The 17,817-nt window shown below is 38.3% G+C and overlaps 1 protein-coding gene across 2 annotated transcripts in view; it reads left to right on the forward strand.

Annotated features, from left to right (window-relative positions):
• Positions 1-17,817, forward strand: part of LOC122816486 (transmembrane protease serine 12-like) — a 621,927-nt gene that overhangs the window by 343,144 nt on the left and 260,966 nt on the right. Inside the window, exon 4 of one of the 2 annotated variants that reach the window (XM_044089311.1) lies at positions 6,616-6,884. In XM_044089311.1, coding sequence (XP_043945246.1) covers positions 6,616-6,884 — 269 coding nt within the window. The remainder of the gene's footprint in view (positions 1-6,615; positions 6,885-17,817) is intronic. The other variant, XM_044089312.1, reaches the window with a different exon arrangement.

Consider the following 17,817-nt stretch of genomic DNA (forward strand, 5'->3'; position numbering starts at 1 on the left):
ACAGATATAGATATAGATATACATAGGAATGTATTGAAAGGTCACTTTTTGAAAGCCAGTAGGTTAAATATAATGGATAAAGATTTTATCTGTGAATTAGATAATATGAATAATGATTTTAAAGTTAGAGGATAAGAACTGATAGAAAAAGAAAAGAAAAATGTGATTAATGAGCGAGATAATCTGGGTAAACTTTATTTACATGGTTCAGTTATGAGAGTAAGAAATGATCGTATTCAGCAGAATTATTTAAGGTATATTATGAAATATAACAGACGTGAATATGGTTACATGGATTATTACTAAGAAATGGACTATTCTACAGTCCAGTAATGATATTAAGAACATTGTAGGTATAAAACCAAAATTTACATATAAAAGAGAAAAGAACCTGAAACAGATGCTTTATTTTAAAAGATTTACATGTAAAAAAACTCTACATAACTATAAAGAAGAAAGGTACATCACCGTGTCATAACTGTGTTTATTGTACTGAGATTAATACTGAACCTGCTTTTGTATATCCAGTTACTAAGACTGAGTTTACTTTTAATACTTATATTACATGTTTTACAGAGAATGTAATTTATCTTGCTAACTATGTGGCTTGTGACCATTTTTATATAGGAAAGACAAATCAGAAGCTCAAGGAACATATTAGTTCACACCTCTCAGATATATGTAGGGGTGTGGACACTAACGCCCTATATAAACATATCTCAGAAAAGGGTTTACAACATAGATTTAAGTTCTGGGTTCTTCAGAAAGTAGTTCCTGATATAAGAGGAGATAACTTAACAGAAAAAACACAATTGTTAGAGTATAAATGGATAAATTATTTTAGGGAGAAATGTGTTACCAGGACTTAACTCTCAACATAGTATTAAAACAGTCTTAAAAGTTTGGAACAATTCTATACAAATTAATGTATATTCTATATGTGTGGTTTGTGGGCTTATTTTTTTTTTTATAATATTAAGTGAATTCGAAAAACGGCAGCTCTCCACAAAACACCAATAAACCAAGAAGGAGTGCAGTCACACGAAGGAAGATCTCCAAAAAGTTGAAATACACGTTTAATATATCCAAACACGCACAAAACACTTCCACATTAATGCTCTTCACTACAATAGCATTTTCATCTCCTCACTGGACTTCATCAGATGCTAATACTAATTAAACACACATATTTATATACCTCTATTAAATCTAATAATCCAATTAAAAAGCTTCAAATAGATTTGAATGCACAAATCAATTCACATTCTGGGCTCATAAATATTCATAAATTGTTCTTTCTATAAAAATAATTAAAATAATTTATACATCTTCATGTTCTTATAAATAATTAAAATACTATCAAGTAATAATTTAATACATCATAAATACTTAAAAAAAATCTTATTTTTATATAATATAAATATTCACTATAAAGGGAAATACATTTTATAACACAATAGCTCCATCTATTGGTACAAAATTATATTCCAACTAAACTAACATTCATAGTTTAGCTGCCTTAGGAAAATACATTTTATAACCCAATGGTTCCATCTATTGGTACAAATTTATATTACAACTAAACTAACATTCATAGTTTAGCTGCCTTTAATTTTAAAAGGGGTAGAATAGACACATGTTCATTAAGACCTGGGTGTTTACTTGCTTCTAATGTCACTTGCCACCACAACTCTCTATACCCAATAGTATCTTCCTATGGACCCCCTCTAATCCCATCCTTTATATGTTCAATTACTAAAAAGAGAAATTTGCTTTCTTTACATACCTTTGAATGTTTATATAATGCATTTGTTTCTTTTTCCTTTATTATATCATAGGTATGTTCATACACTCTTTTAAAGTCCTCTCGGTTTTACCTATATAAAAAGATCCACATTTTTCACAGGTAGCTAGGTATACTAAGCCCTTCGTCTCACAATTATACATCCCTTTACTACCGATCCATTTCTTTCTACTTTCTATATAGATTTTCTCCTTATTGACCATATAATTACATTGATTACATTTTCCACAAGAATATGTACCTATCTTTTTCACTCCCTTAATTTTATTTTGACCCACCTTTTTCTGTTCCAAGTAATCTTTTTATATTATAAGGATTTCTGTATACTACTTTAGGTATACCTTTAGGAAGTCCCCCAAGTCAGTAAGTGCCATAAACCTTTCCCATTCATTGACAAAAACAGCCCTAATATTATTGTTTAAAGCATTAAATTCTAGGGTAAAAGCATGTTGATATTCTTCATTATTAATAAGTACTTTATCTTTTATTATTTGTTCTTGTCCATCGTTTATTTTTTCTCCTAATATAGGGTAAAATTTATCTGTTCTTTTCTTTTCTACCTCCATCCTAATATTACTAACAAATTCCTTACTATATCCTCTATCTAAAAACATTCCCTCCAACAAATCACATTCCAGTTTAAAGTCCTCAGACTTACTTGTCATTCTTGATCCCCTCACAAATTGCCCTTTTACAATATTCTTTTTGCAATGTGTAGGGTGTGCACTATTAAAGTGCAAATAAGAATTACAATATGTCAATTTCCTATATACCTTAGATTCAAAGCCATTGTTACTTTTGTAAATTTCTATATCCAAAAATTGTAGCTTATTTTCTGAAACATTATAAGTGAATCTCAAAAAATTAGAAGTCTCTTTAATATATGTAAAAAATTCTTTTAATTTCTCTTCCCCACCTGTCCAAAAGATGACTATATAATCCAGGAACCTCTTATATAGGTTCCAACAAGACTTGAACCTAGAATTGAGAATATATGTTTCTTCCCAATTGGCCAATACTATATTTGCAAATGTAGGTGCACAGGCTGCGCCCATAGCAACACCTTGGGTTTGTTGAAAAAATTCCCCATTAAATATTAAAAAATTATTTTTCAAAACTATGTCCATCAGAATAGTGCACGCTACTTTGTCTTTATGGCTCAATATTCCATCTTGGAACACTTCTTCTTCGAACATTACCATACCTTTTGAACTGGGAATAGAAGAAAAAAGATCCACTATATCTATTGTTACGAATAAAATATTTTTATCATATATCTCTAGATTAACATTTCTTAAAAGGTCCCATGAATCTTTTAAAATAGCCACTTTTTTAGTCAATATATGTTTAGTTTTATTATCAATAAATTTGGCTAGAGGAAATGTCTTAGACCCATCTGCAGACACTATAGGTCTTAGTGGGGGATCTTTAGAATTCTTATGTACCTTAGGAATGCCATAAATTACTGGAATTTTAGGCGTATCTACTCTAAGGTAGGAGAGACTATTTCCATCTATAGTCCCTTCATTATATACAATCAGGGGTTGGGAGGGTGGCCTAATGGTTAAGGTGTTTGCCTTACAAACATAAGGTGCAGGGTTTGAGTCTTACAAGGGATAATTGGCTAGGCTTAAAATGGCTCACAAGGGCAGTTAGCTTAGTACTAACCTATGAACCTATGAGCCTATTATACATAGCTTCTAGTTCTATATCTATTCTTTTATAAGCTACCATAATTTCATTTTTGGACACCTCTGTATATTTTACTTCATCTCTAAGAATTTGATTCATTTTCCCTTCATAGACTATAGTATCCATAAGAATAGCTCCCCCACCTTTATCTGGTTTCATTATTCTAATGTTTTTATTCTCCTTCAATTCATTTAACACTTTATATTCTCCTACTTGGAGATTCATATTGTACCTAGTTCTCTTATAAACTTTTCTTATTTAATTTTCCATCACATTCTCTAAATTTTTAAGTTGGGGGTGCATAGGAGGATTATATGTAGATGGCTTTGTTAATCCGAAATTATATTCAACTTTATTCTGAATATCCCCCTTATTTAGTATAAGTTTCAAATTAATTTTTCTCAGAAATAATTTTAAATCTAAAAGTGTTGAAGTTAAGTCCCCTTTTATCTGAGGAATAAATTTAAAGCCCTTTCCCAAAAGACCAAAATGTTCTTTTTCAAGTGCTACCTCACTATAATTATAAATTGTAAATCCATTCAAAGTATTAATAATTCCTCTTTCATCTGATTCCTCATCTATTAAATTAAGGTTTTGTTAATTAATTCTGACATGTTATTGGCTAGCTATCTTATTTTCAGTTGATACTAATTGTATATAAATGGTTTTAAATGCAGTTCAGTGCTGAAGCATTGAAAAAGAGCTTGTCTAGAAATCTTTGCATTTGTATTTGTATTTTACTGCTTGTTTTAATAAATCCTTTGTGGTGCATACAGTGTGTTCATGATATACATTTTTGGATATCAGTGGCAGTTATTTTATCTTGGACACTTTGGCTTGTTTGAGGTTTTTGATAAAATTAATACAGCCTGTTCCTTTTAATTTCTCTGGTACAACAGAAAAGTTAAGGTTTTCTCAGGGCTCTTTGTCTTCTAATACTGTTATTTCTCTTGAAAAGGCTATTTTTGAGAAGCCTCATGCTCAGCCAGACTATTCTTTATTTCAAGCCCTGATTTTTTGCAGTTTTATGAGATTATCTGAATAGCTAGTTAAAGTCTTATTTTCCATCCTTTTTTGTTTGAGTTAAGATATTCCTTCAGTGTTTCATTTATTTTAAACATCTTTGAGTGCATTTGACTTATTTTCCTTTAAATTACTAGAAGCCATCTCCTCTACCAAACTAATACTTGAAATGCTTTTTGTTGAACAGCTACAGAAATATTTTCTCTTCTTTTCTGGTTGGTTTTCTTTCAGGTTCTCCAGATTCCTTTCCTGGCAGCCAGGCCATCTAATTAGTAGCTAGTGACCACATTTTATCCAAACTAACAGTTTCACTGGCCCTTTTTTCAGAGTTTCTATTTTTCACACTTGAAGAGTTCAAATCTACCTGTTGATCAGTGTGCAGCCATCTTAGAAGTCTATGAAAGGCTGCATCTTTTGTTTTTGTCTGACACTTCAGTGCTGAGGGAACATCAGAACCAAAACAGCGGTTAGAAATGTATTTCAGGATACAGATACTTTTAAACTGAAGCGATATGTGGAAAGGTAAAGCAGGCAATAACACAGGAAAGGGATGGGGAAGAAAAGAAATTAAGGGAGATGGGGAGGGAAGAACAGAAAAGAGAGCAGAAGCAGTATGCAGGCCACAGAGATGGAAATAAATATTAAACAATAGAAAGATCTAAGGTAATAAAGTAGGTGAGCTGTTTGCAATGGACTTGCATGCTGTTATTTAATACAGGATTGGATGTATCACTATTGCTTAGGCATTACAAATCAAAGTAATAAGGGCTCCACACAGCAGAAGTATTTTAGTACATGAGTGTGTTTTGTTTCTGTCGTGTCCAAGATCACATCATGGAGAATGAGCAGCACAGGCTTCTCACTGTATGTTTCAGAATACTCATTCTCTGAGGTGCAGTGATCCTGGATTGAGAACAGTGACATAAGTGGGTATGCGGGCATAAAGCCTCCATGTGGAGGGAGTGCAGGGGGAGGGGGCTATTACTATACAAAAATTGTTTTTTTTCTATTTTCTTATTATTTGCACAATAACCATACAGTCAAAAGCACATGTGTTTCTATGATTTGTGTATATGGGCTGTCAGTTTTGTGCCACTTTTGCCAAGAAGCTGAGATCTGGGCCATGTAATGCTGAAAAATGTAGTGGATCCATTTGCAGTCATTGCAGCAAGATATGCTGACATAGTGGGGGTAAATGAAACCTAGGCAAATGACAAACTGAACTGAAATCATATTTTTGACTTTTTTGATTTTTAGAAGAAATAGGAATAGTAAGAGGATAGATATAGTTAGATATGCTGGAAGAAGAAGAGCAATGAAGGGATTTCAAATGACAGTGCCTTATAGATCAGTATGGAAGAAAGAAGGGGACAGCCAGTATACGGATACAGTTCATAGGCAAAAGTTACTACATTCAAGTTGGATATGCCATCTTCAAGGGTGGAGGGAGAAAATTAGATAACTGAGGTGAAAGATCAGGAGAGGTTTGTGCAACAAGTAACAAAAAGCATCAGGAAGAACAGGATTCTGTATACTCTACTTTAGGAAGCTGATGTGGTAAACATATACCAAGCTACATTGTGATTCATGACAAAGACAAAAGGAGGGGATAACATTAAATACCAATTTGGGACCACAGGAGGCAGATTATAAGACTAGGACGGAACGTAAGGACCAGCACAGGTAACAAAAGGGTAGACAAACTGGATAAATAAAGTCTTGGAAGTTATTAAAAGGGGCATCTACAATAAATAGAGGGTGGGTTTGGGAGAAAAGAATGTCCAGAAAACCCATGTGGTTCTTGAGTAGTGAGAGAAAGACACATCATAAAGAAAGCAAGAGCAGAACATGGTATTCTAGAGAAGTTACATAAAAGTCAGCAGTTAGGTCAGAAGACATGGAGAAGGACATAGCCAAAACAATAAAAGAGAATAACTTTTTTTTTCAAGTTTGTGATGGGAAAGAAGTAGGACATCAGAAAATGCAGTGTGTTTGTGTGCCAGTTATACTATCAAGGATTTATTTGATTATTTTGGTAAATTTTGATTATGCATTCCATGTAGTTAAAATAATAAAATTTATGTTTTGCTTTTTAGATATCCTGATATGGTACATGTTGTAGCTGGAACAAATCGTTTTTCAGAGACTCCAGAGCACACTGAGATCCCAAAAGCAAGTCTGATAATCCTGCATGATGGTTTTGGTGTTAAAGGTGAAGGTTTTATACATGATATTGCATTAGTTAAACTGGAAAGACCTATTGAGTTCAGTGACTCTATTCAGCCCATCTGCATTCCAACATCTGATACATTAGAGACATTTTCAAAATGCTTCATCAGTGGTTGGGGTGTGCTTGATGAATTTGGTAAGTGATCATATTTATAGCAGTAAGCATAAACTATTATGCCTGCAGCATAGTTTTAAGTGTTTAAAGTGAAACAAGCTTTGTTCTTCCTTAAGCAGCACTGGAATTTCATATCTTTTGAGCTACAGCTCAGCAGCAGCAGTGTAAATAATGACATCTTATTATACCTGCTTTGTTCTCAAACTTTATTTGAAGGGTGTTTAGGTTCATTGTTTGACCTGTTCTGATTTCTGCAAAAGTTTTTTTTGTGTGTTTTATTAGAACAGTGAAGGTGACATGGTAGAACGTACATTATCAGTGCAGTTTTGAAGTGCAGAAATTTTCAGCTAATTCACACCAGCAATTGCCTTTAATTTCCTTTAATGTAGCTACATGTCCACTTGAGGTATACAGTAAACAGTATACACTATGTTTGCAAGCAACAGTAACAAAACTGAAGAGTGCTGTAACTCTGGTCTTTATTTCCCATTTGTATACAGCTACAACTACACTTCAGATTTAATGACAATAAATGGTTGCAACTGGAAACATGGTTTATACTAATTTGTGGAAGCTCAGGAAAGGAGCCAAGAGGAGCATTATATTAAGGTGTGAGAAAACAAGTTTTATTTTTTCTTCAAAGTAGGTATATTGCAGTTAAAACATTATGTGGGCAGTTTCAAAGAAAGTTAGGTCCTGTATTTTGTTCCATATCCACACAATGCAGATAATAAGATACATGGCTATATAAATGATTGAAACTGACAACTGCTTCGTTTAACTCAGTTTAATGAAAACACTCTAACAGAATTTTGATAAGCCGTGGTGGTGCAGTGGTAGCATTGTCACCTCACAGCAAGAGGTTTTCCCATTTGATGTTTGGCTGGAGCACCTTCTGTGTGGAGTCTGCATGTCCTCCCCGCAGTCGAGTGGTGTTCGAAAGACATGCGTGAATGGGCGTGCCTTCGTTGAAGGTTGGGCATCAGGCTGGCACCTCAGCAACATAAAAAGCTACTGCTAATCATTAGCGGACCGGAGTTCCACTGTGGCGACCCCTAACCGGGAAAAGCCGAAAGAAGAAGAAGAATTTTTAACAGAATTCTGCTAACAAATAAAGTGCAAGAAAGTGTTTGTACCACTCCACATGCAGGGGAACACTGTATCCTCTATAGATTAATAGTACTCTGCAGAACTGTGATGTCTACGTGTTCTTTTGTATATAATCTGCTCCCCTAAAGTGCATGGAGACAGTGATCCCTGCACGTTTGATTTATATAACCAGCAAAGCCCCAGCTTTGCAGGTTCACTATGCTACCCTGCATGATCTAAGTTATATAACCAACTTCAAAGTTATAGTTTCTCAAGAAGATAAGAAAGTTTAGTAGCAGTTTAAGAGTACAGGGTGCCAAAATAAAGAGAATGCTGCAGCACGTAAAGCAGAGTACCCGAGTTGCAACAGTATGTGACTCCACTCAAGTGCTGTATTACCTAACCCTGCTCATGTGGAAACTCTCCTTTATACAAGTAAGCAAAATCTGATTTCTCTCAAAAAAAATACTTCTGTAGACTTGGGTTTCTTTAAGTGAGATATCTTCTTTTGTCATAAACAAATTAAAACTGAACTGTGAACTAAACCCTTATTTTTTGAAGCAAGTCTTCATCTGCTGCAGATGAAAGTACATTGTAGTTACTAACTGTGCTTTTATATAGTAATGAAATTTAGAATTTACTTAACTTCATGGAAAACTCCTGGTACTGGCTTCTGGGCTGCAGCCGTCCCGGTTAAAAATACTAATAAAATCAGAAAGTAGACTAATAGTCGAAATTCCTATTTATTTATTTCTTGCTCACGCTCAAAACTCTGCATATAGGAATAAAACTGAGAAAAATATCAACATAATCTGCTCACTGGGATGTTTTCAAATCAGCCTGGCAGCAGGATTACTACACTAGTGCATGGAGCTTTTTGATCCTGTTGAGGATGTTGGAGATGTCACTCAAGAAACATTTCACTGAGTTGCTGTATGAAACAACAAGGAGCCCATCCTGTTGGCTCAGGTTGCCTCAGGTGACTGAAACAACAAGGGGCTAAAAATAAAATAAGTTAATGTAGGAGTGCAGAGGCATGAGTATGTATATTGCATACATGTGTATGAGTGAGTAGATTGGCTCAATTGTACCTGATTTTTCACAATGTCCGTGGTATTTTTGTCCATATTTTGGTCTGTTCCTAGTAAAGCTAGTGTTTTTCTGGCAAGTCACTGTGGATTGCAGTCACTAAATAATAACAGACATCTGATAGCCTTCAAAAAATCATGCTGACACAAAGCCTTTCAGTCTAGCATATTTCTAAGCATATAAATGCAATAGCTGTCCCTAATTTTAGTCCTTTGCTCACTATTGCTTTTAGATTTCTCCTTGGTTGAGAGGTATGGCTGGGGGCTTGCAGTGGGTTTCATACTGTATTCTGACAGCAGTGAACTTGGAGGATAAATCCCTGTGTGGCAATTATTTATTTATTCATTAATTTGACAGAATCAGACATCTGAGATATACAGGCATATGCATGCATACAAGTGGCTATAATTGGTGGTCGTGTGTGTGTGTGTGTGTGTGTGTGTGTGTGTGTGTGTGTGTGTGTGTGTGTGTGTGTGTGTGTGTGTGTGTGTGTGTGTCTGTGTGTATTTGTGGAGCAGAGATGCTCTCCATTGTCTCTAATTTCACAGATTTTCTCTGATTTTTTTTTTTGCTTCATATTTTGATCTGTTCCTCATAAAGTCTGTAGTTTTTCTGTCAAATCAGTGAGGACTGCAGTCATTAAATAATGATAGCAAACATTTGTATTTCAGACTTAGCCTTCAAAAACATGATAATGCAAAGCCTCTTATTCTAACAAATTTCCAAGTATATAAAAGCAATATCTATCCCTGACTTTGATCCTCTATCCACCATCACATTTAAGCTTTCATCTTGATTCTTGAACTAAGAGTTGAGAGGTATGTGGGTGGAGGCTGCAGTGGGCTGCAGACTATATTCTGACTGCAGCAATCGGAGAAGATAAAATCGTGTGTGGCAGCTATATATATTTAATTCATTCAATTACAATCAAACATCCGAGATTTAGAGTTAGTCATACAAATTGGCAGCAGTTGATGGTTACATCTGTGTGTGTGTGTGTGTGTGTGTGTGTGTGTGTGTGTGTGTGTGTGTGTGTGTGTGTCTTATTTTTATTTAATTAAGACTGATATCTGAGATGTGCACAGACAGTATAGTTGGTTTTGATTGCAGGGTACAGGGGCTGTCTTGGATGAATGTGAAGTGATTGACATGGCTGTTGCTTGTTCAAGTAAACCAGTCATTATTCTGACTTTGTAGCAGCAGTATGCATTTGTGTGAAGACAGCTAGAATACTTTACTGTGGCTGTTTTTTTTATCATAGATATCTTAGGACTGCCCAGTCAATAAACTGGCTGCAATTGATGAGTATAGGGAATTGTCTGTGATGAAAATGACTGCTTGTGTGTGGGGGTGGGGTTACAATATATCTTAAAATAGCAACTTGTCCATACTTTTGTTCATTTTCCATCACAAACATCAGCAGTGTACTGCTTGTCTGGCTTGAGCAGCCTGGGCAGGATGTGTGTGATAGCAGATGATCACAACAGGCACAGTGGTACAGCAAGTAGTGTTGCCATCTAACAGCATTCTGGTTTTTTTTTTTTTTGGCTGGTATTCCTTCTGTGTGGAATCTGCATGTTGTCCTTGCCTCTGTGTAGGTTTTATCCACATGTTTTGGTTTCTTCTCCCATGCCCTCAGCTGTAGAATATACATCTTGGAGTCACTGTGTTTTTACTTTCAACCCACTGTAACATCAGAGGAGTACACAGAAGGTGTAATCCTATCTTTTTTGTGAAGGGATAGGAAGGCAGGCAGACAGATGTTCTTCATTCCACATTGCTGCAGTCCTAACTATTGGGTAGTCCGCTGTCCAGTCGGCCCGAATACCAAAGTATATGGCTGACGTCGGTCAGGGCGCATTAGACTGACGTCAGTACGTCAGGGTACTAATGCGCATGACCGACGTCATATCCTCAGTCTTTTTTGCCGCATGGTCCGATGCAGAAGCAATTTTGCGAGTGCAGGTTGGCGTTCTGAAAGTTTCTGAAGTCAGAGTTTCAGACCGAATCAAAGTTGGCTAAGTACCCGTTGGGGAATATTTTGGTTTTTCTTGCCTCAGTATTTAACCGGATGTCAGAAAAGTGAATAACTGTATTTCTTGTGGGAAACAGATACCTCATAGGGATTACCATACTTTGTGTATACCTTGTTTAGGGCCTGAGCACGACGTTGTTGGATGCCGCTCTTGTGCTAGATTTAACAAACGCACTATTAAGAGAAGGTTAGACTGTGCCAGGTTAGTGTTTGGGAAGCGTTGTAATTATAAAATGCCGCCGGATGCTCCGGCCGCTTCGCTAAAAACGCAAAGATACAGCAGCGAAGCCTAGAATGGAGGAACCGACAGTCCCAGACGTCGGTTCTTTAGAAGGCTCAGTGGAGCCGGAGGTTTTGCCAGGTGTTTCTTTGGAGTCTCAGGGAGAGACTTTACTGTTACAGGATGTATCCTCTCAGGAAGTAGGCCAGGCTGAGGGGGCTTCTCAGGTGGCTGTTCTTCCCTCTCTTCCTAAGGTGGTTAGAGCCTCCCCTTCTGTTTCCAAGGCTTCTTTGAGGGGCAGGCCTAGTTTAGCTTCAGTGGGGGTTCCTCCTAGTGCTTCAGGGTCCTTGCCTAAGAAACATATGCTTAAAATGGCAGAGGATTTGATTACTATGATAAGGGTTCTATGCCCCTCCTGATAAGAGGCCTAGGGTGGAACCTGAGTTTGAGAGTTTTGAGCAATGCTCGAGGCTTGAGTCTTCGGCTGAAGACTTGCAGGAGTACCCTCCTTATTCTGATTCTGATGTGGATGATTCTACTCCTTCTGCTTCTCCTCCTGAGGATTTTTCATTTTCAGAGACTCTGCATTCCATGAGGGAGCATTTTAAATGGGAAGGTCAAGATTTCTCTGATTCTAGGAAAAGGCTTAGGGAATTCTTGTTTTTACCCCAGCATAGGCCTTTAGCTATACCTCCTGTTTTGAATGTGGTGGAAGATGTGTTTGCAGAGGCTTCCCTGAATCCTGATTCTTTACCTCCTGCTCCAGTTAAACCGGATAGGTATTATAGGGTGCCTGAAGCTCATAAGTATCTTTTTAAGAGTCCTAGGGCAGACCCGGAAACTGTCTCTCAGGGGCCTAAAGGTGTGAAGGCCTCAGTTGTTAAAAATCCTGTCCCTCCTGATAAAGAGGCAAGGGCTTTGGATAGATGGGGAAAGAAAGTGTATACTTCTTCCACTTTAGCCATGAGGGCGTTGAATTGTCAGTTTCATATGTTAAAATATCAGAATTATCTTCTTTCACAGTTGAAATCTAAGGTGGATGCTCTGGCCGAAGGTATTGAGTGTAAAGAGTTGCAGGATTTAGTTCATGTGTCTGAACAGGTGGGGAAACATTCTTTGCAGTGTGGTTTTGATGCTGTGCAGGCCTCCTCCAGGGTGGCTGCCACTGGTTCTGTTCTTCGTAGGCACGCCTGGTTGAGAGATCAGAATTTAGCTGAGCATGTTAAGACAAGGATTTTGGATGCTCCTTTACAGTCTGATGTGTTGTTTGGTTCGCCTGTGGAAGCAGTTTTGAAGAAAATGGAGGACAAGGCTAAGTCTATGCAAACTGTTAAAGATTTTTTGCAGGTGCAGCCTCCGAAGTTTAGTAGAAATTGGCCTACTAAGGGATGGACTTATCCTGCTTATGATTCCCAGTCTAGGGGTAGGTCTAGACGTGGTAGGGGCAGAGCTCAGGGTTCTTTTAGGCCTAGGACAGGGAGTTCCCCTGCTCAGACTTCTGGTGAGGGCAGGGGTCAGTCCTTTCGTAAGCAGACCCAATGACCTGCCTTTTCAGCTGCCAGTTCATTCTCGCCTGGCAGCACCGTTGGGAGGAAGGCTGTCTCTTTTCAAAGAAAATTGGGATTTAATTACCCAAGACAGATGGGTTCTGGATATTATTCACAACGGTTACAGGTTTTATTTCCATACCTTGCCTCTTTTCAAAGGCATGCCAGACATTCCTCCTCTACAACGACAAGAGGCTCTCAAGCAGATTTCTCTGTTACTCCAAATAGGGGCCATTCAGCCAGTTCCTGTGCCAGAAAGGGGCCTAGGATTTTATTCTCGCCTGTTCCTAGTACCAAAGAAGGGGAACATGTGGAGACCAATTTTGGATTTATCTACCCTCAACACTTATCTGGACATTCCCAAGTTCAAAATGTTGACGTTACAACAGCTTTTACCTCTGCTGGGCAAAGATCACTGGATGGTAACTTTAGATCTCAAGGAAGCTTACCTTCATGTGCCTATAAGACTAAGTTGCAGAAAGTATCTGCGTTTTCGAGCTGGAAATTCTCATTATCAGTTCTCTGCATTGCCCTTTGGCTTATCTACTGCGCCCAGAGTATTCACAAAGGTTCTGGCTCCAGTGATAGCTTACTTCAGGCTAAAAGGAATTCAAATCTATCCTTACTTGGACGACTGCCTGATTCTGGCTCAAGAAAAGGAAGACCTTCTACAGCATTTGGAATATGTCATAGCAGTGCTAAGATGCCTAGGGTATTCTGTGAACGAAATAAAGTCCAGTCTAGTACCCTCTCAAGACATGTGCTTTCTGGGTGTGAGACTGAATACAGCAGCCCAGATGGCCTTTTAACCCCAGACAAACAAAAGAATCTTTCCAGTTACTTCCATCAACTATCTCTTCAGTCCGGGCTGACTGCAAGGACAGTCCTTCAAGCCTTAGGGTTCATGGCATCTTGTATTCTGGTGCTTCCCAATGCCAAACTGCATATGAGGAAGCTACAATGGTATCTCAAAATGTATGGACACAGCACTGCCAGGATTTGGACACTGTCATTCAAATAATACCTTGCATTCAAAAGGAATTTTGTGGTGGGCTCAGGAATGTCACCTAAACAAGGGACTCTCTGTGACCCGGCCAGAGGCGAGTCAGATTCTAACGACAGATGCCTCAGACATTGCTTGGGGAGCTCATCTAAATGGAAAGTGGATACAAGACAAGTGGCCTGCCAAACTACAGCATCTACATATCAACATGAAGGAGATGTTAGCAGTCCAGTTTGCATTAATGGCTTTCAAGGAATTACTTCTTCCAGGGCAGGTGTTGATTCTAACAGACAACACAACTGTCATGTGGTACATCAACAAACAAGGGGAACGCATTCTTACCCATTGTGCAGGCAAGCAATGATTTTATGGGAGACTGCGCTCAGCTTGCAATTAACTCTTCAGGCAAGGTTTCTGCCGAGCACAGAACTCCTTACCAGATGTGTTAAGCAGACAAATCATGGATCCCCACGAGTGGAAACTGGATCTTCATGTATTTCAAAATTGACAGTGTCATGGGGAACTCCAGACATAGATCTGTTCGCTTCTCCACTAAACCACCAGCTGCCAAAGTTTTGCACAAAGAGGTTTCATCACACAGCTTGGAGAGTGGATGCTCTTTCTTTCAGTTGGAAAAATCTTCATGTGTATGCGTTTCCACCTCTGCCTCTTCTTCCAAAGGTGCTTCTAAAAGTCAGACAAGACAAGCCAAGGATGATTTTAATAGCTCCAGATTGGCCTCGGCAGCACTGGTACCCATTACTGAGGAGTTTGGTAAGGAAGCCTCCATGGCCTTTACCCTTGATTCCACACCTGTTGTCTCAAAGAGACGGTCACCTGCTCAATGTCAAGCTTCACTCTCTTCATCTAACAGCCTGGCATATTCTGTTTTGAAAGACAGTAGGTCTCAACTTCCTCAACAAGTTTTAAATGTGATTATGGAAGCCAGGAGACCTAGTACAAGGAAAGTGTACGCAGAAAAATGGAAGAGATTTTTATTTTGGAGTGCAGCAAACAATTTGGAGATTTCTGAGCCAAATTTGAGTGTGGCTCTTCAATATCTTACTGAGTTACTGGACAAAGGTTTGTCTTTCTCTTCCATTAAGATTCATGCTGCAGCAATTTCAGCTCACTATGATTGTGACCCACCATTGTTTTCGCATCCTTTGTTCAAGCAATTTCTTAGAGGGGCAAAGAATATAAGACCCCCACGTAGAGCTCCTACTCCTGCTTGGGATCTCAATTTTGTGTTGGAGAAACTTACTCTACAACCTTTTGAGCCTGCGGCTACTGCTGAATTGAAATACTTGTCATGGAAGACTGTTTTTTTGTTGGCCATTACTTCTGCAAGAAGGGTTTCTGAGTTGCAGGCCCTTATGGCAGTGGAGCCTTTTTTGATTTTTCATAAGGATAGGGTATCTTTACGTACTAATCCTTCCTTTATGCCTAAGGTGGTTTCTAGTGTGGCTTTAAACCAAACTATTCATTTGCCTACCTTTTATGCAGATCCCCAAAATAAAGGGATACAGATTTTGCACACTTTAGATGTACACAGGCAATTGCGTTACTATTTGAGCAGGACTAAGGATTTTAGGCAGTCTCAGCAGTTGTTTATTTCTTTTGCTTTGAGTTCAAAGGGCAAGCCTGTGTCTAAACAAACTATTTCTAGGTGGATTGGGTGTTGCATTGCATTTTGTTATTCCCATCATGGCAAGGAGATTCCAGCTGGGATTAGGCCTCATTCCACTAGGGCTACTGCCACTTCAACAGCATTTCTAAGGGGAGTGGCAACAAAGGATATTTTGGAGGCAGCTACTTGGAGTTCAGTGCATACTTTCTCTAAGCATTATCACCTTCCTCTCTACTCTAAGTCTAGGGCTGGTTTTGCCACAGCTATTTTGCAAGGCATGTTGTCAGTTCCTGCTTCCTTATGATTTGCCAGCCTCCCTTACCTCTGCTTTGGGATTCTACCCAATAGTTAGGACTGCAGCAATGTGGAATGAAGAACATAGTACAGTTTTGTACCTACCATAAATGTAGATGTTCGAGGATCCACATTGCTGCAGTCCAATTTACCCTCCCTCCTTCCCCTCTGTGTTTAGGGGTGGTTGTGTAGGTGAAGTTATATTCTGCTGTTTTTGTATATATTGTACATATATATTTTGGTGCAGGTATGTTGGGAATTTTTGGTTTTTGGCCTTATCTTTTCAGGGTCTTCTGACATCTGGGGCAAGAAAAGACTGAGGATATGACGTCGGTCATGCGCATTAGTACCCTGACGTACTGACGTCAGTCTAATGCGCCCTGACCGACGTCAGCCATATACTTTGGTATTCGGGCCGACTGGACAGCGGACTACCCAATAGTTAGGACTGCAGCAATGTGGATCCTCGAACATCTACATTTATGGTAGGTACAAAACTGTACTTTTTCCTAGACAGGATTAATATAGCCTTACAAGCACCAGTCTGTTTTGTTAACTTTGAACATTAAACTTTAGAAACAAATTATTTTCCCTTGAAAGAAAAAAAAACTGAATTTTTTCTTTACTCATGATTTTTGTTCAGGCCATCATTAGATCAAAGGGTTGTAATAAAGCTCTAAGACACATCTCAAAGCATCTATAACCCTATGAATTATGGGAGACTAGCAGTCCCAATATCCCAGTTTAATTAATTGACGTCCTCCTAACTTATTACAGTGGTGTCTTGGCTGGCTAGGGTGTGTTAAACAGATCTGAGGGGTAAAGCTAAAAAGCAAGACAAAGTGTGAAAAAAAAAAGAAAGAAGTCATCTATTTGGATGGTGTGAGGTCACAATGAGGAGAAAACAAGAATGGAGCACTGCAGAGGTGCAGGGGGGACTAGTGTGCAATGGGGGCATAGAGTCCTTTGTTTAGGGCTCCATTTAACTGTTGGCCTTATTGATTGCAGTGAGACATCCTAGGTATATCTAGTCAATAAAGTGGCTATGACGACTGGGTGCATACTTGTAGCAGTCTTCTTATGGAAGTGAATGATTTATTCTATTGTTTGATCGCAAGTAATGATCACTGACCTGCCATAATAGAGATCCACCCCATTCCAATTATCCCCACCCATTCAGTTGCTTCCTGCAGCTGCCACTGCTTAACTTAAGTATCATTTATTCTTTTGAGAGACAAAGAGAGAGAGAGAGAGAGAGAAAGCTGGTTTGTGCAGTATCTAATACTGGCTGTTATAGTACATTTTAAGCAGAAGGATAGCTAGCTAAACTAGCACCCTGTGCCAGTCTTGTGAACTAGTGCCCCACCCCCTCAGCTTTTCAAATGAAGAGTAAAAAAAGTACTTCTGCAAAATTGCAGGACAATTGGCTTCCTGCAGGAAGTACCCAATACATGCCCCATTTCAACCTTTCAATTGAAAAAAAAAAAGAAACACTACAATGCTTGCTCCTTCTACTAGGTGGCCCCCTCCCTCCTGCCCCAGATGTTTAGTAAAAAAGAAAGGAAGAAAAAGTCTGTGATTAGGTATCTGGAATTGCTAAAATGCAGGAGCCAATCAGGTCCTGTTTCTGCAGCCCATCTGACACTCCTTACTCACATTTTAGTTAAAAATATATATTTTTTTCAGCTGTAGTAAACACTACAATTTATAGCTCACACAGAGAGGTACAGTACTCAGGTTTCACTTAAGAAAAAGAAAATATTTTTTATTTATAAACTGCAGTAAACTGCTTGCTGCAATGTAGCAAGCAGTTGCTACAGTTTAGACCACTCACTGAGGTTTGATTGCAAATGCAATACAAGCATTTAATAGCTGGTATGCATTAAAGAGTGATTAGGATCGACTGATCACTTCCCCAACACTTTGTACCTGGTGCAGTTTCCCCCTTCACCCCATCATAGCTACACTACTGGTTTTATGTATATATTGTGGTGCACTGGACAGTTGCAAAGTAGCATTTTAACACAGCTAGGTGAACGAAGGATAC

This window comes from Protopterus annectens, chromosome 12.part0, assembly GCF_019279795.1.
Source record: "Protopterus annectens isolate FY-2018-M chromosome 12.part0, PAN1.0, whole genome shotgun sequence".
Classification (NCBI taxonomy): Eukaryota; Metazoa; Chordata; order Ceratodontiformes; family Protopteridae; genus Protopterus; species Protopterus annectens.